The following is a 1,466-nucleotide window of genomic DNA, read 5'->3' as shown; positions in this document are numbered from 1 at the left end:
ATCTATTGGGTATGTGAACTGCAGAAGTTATGAACTAAAAATAAAGATCAAGTATTTCCAATAAAAATTTAGCATCTGAACTGAGATGCGCCATAAGTATAAAATGCACACTAGGTCTTGAACGGGAACATGAGAAAGCGGCCTGCCTATGAATGCAGCAGCATAGAGGCAGATGGACCCAGGAGATGGAGGGAGGCAGAGTCCTGAGAATATCACTTGAATGTCTGGATCGAGCCATACCTGAAGCATACACATTCTAGAGTCTCCCATTATTTGAACTAAAAAAATACATATATTATTTCGCTTAAGTCACTCAGAGCTAAGTTTTCCACAAATTCCTGGCCAAAAGAGACTTGTTTTGCAGAAGCAAACGTGGGTGGGGTAGACAGGAGTCTGGGAGAGGGTGACCTGGTGGGCACATGGAGTGGGGGACGGACCTGTATATGCTGCTGCAGCCTCTTCTTCTCAGTTTGGAACTGCCGGCTGCACTCCTCCTCCTCGCCCACACGAGCCTCCAGCTCCGACACGACTAGCTCTAGTTCTTGCTTGCGGGCTGCCAGCCGTGCCCGCATCTCCTCAGCTTCAGCACACAGCTCTGCCTCTGCTCGTAGCTGTTCTGCCAGGTGGGTGCGCTCCTCTTCAAGCTGGGGACAGGGTAGAGGGTCAGTGGTCAGCAGGCAGTGCTCCCAGGGCAACCGTCAGTGCAGCACCATGTCCCTTCTGCCCTCTAACTTGCTTTGCCCCTCAAGACCTCAGGGGCAGGAGTGGGAGACACAGTCCCCCAAACTACTCCTCCCCCAGGTCCCTATGGCAGAGTGACCTCACACCCCCCTAGTCACTGAGTCAGACTCCTAGGTTTCTCACCTTGCTCACTCCCATCAGGACTGATGACAGCGCATCAGTCCCCAGCTCTATCCCTTTTGCCCCTAACTCTCTCTGCCCTAGCTCCTTCGTTTCTGTCCCCATAGCCCCAGTAGGCGCGGGTCTTGTTCTCTCCCACCAGACTCTCTCCAGACTCCTCCCCTTCCACTCCATTCTCCAAATAACCCCAGAGGGGTCTTTCTACCCACTCACATTTCATTTAATACTCCTATACCTAGAAATTTAGTCAAAATAAATAATTCAGAAAAAGCAAACATTAAAATGCTCAAGAAGGGGTTTGCTCCAGTGTTATTTTAAGGTAGCAAAAAGATTGGAAAGAGTTAAAAGCCCACCGCCTGCATACCATAGTCCTGCCACACTGGAGCCCTGGCCTGCCCCCAAACCCCACAGCCCAGGTTCCTGAGCATCCTGGTTCTGCAGGACTCCCCCAACCCAACCCGGCCCATACTGCAGCTGCACCTCCAGCGTTCTGCTCCCGCACCTCGTGGCTCAACCAGTCCCTGCCTGGCCCCGGTGAACCCCGACTCCACCCCCACCCTATCCCTTCTATGCACAGCCCAGCCCTGCGCTTGCTGGCTGCGCCG

The 1,466-nt window shown here is 52.9% G+C and overlaps 1 protein-coding gene across 1 annotated transcript in view; it reads right to left on the bottom strand.

The window, feature by feature from the left end:
- MYH14 (myosin, heavy chain 14, non-muscle) overlaps nt 1–1,466 on the bottom strand; it is a 53,927-nt gene that overhangs the window by 33,859 nt on the left and 18,602 nt on the right. The window contains exon 12 of the mRNA XM_008576024.1: nt 438–644. Coding sequence (XP_008574246.1) covers nt 438–644 — 207 coding nt within the window. The remainder of the gene's footprint in view (nt 1–437; nt 645–1,466) is intronic.

This window comes from Galeopterus variegatus, unplaced genomic scaffold (assembly GCF_000696425.1).
Source record: "Galeopterus variegatus unplaced genomic scaffold, G_variegatus-3.0.2 Scaffold1274, whole genome shotgun sequence".
Classification (NCBI taxonomy): Eukaryota; Metazoa; Chordata; class Mammalia; order Dermoptera; family Cynocephalidae; genus Galeopterus; species Galeopterus variegatus.
This window is presented reverse-complemented; position numbering and strand designations above follow the sequence as displayed.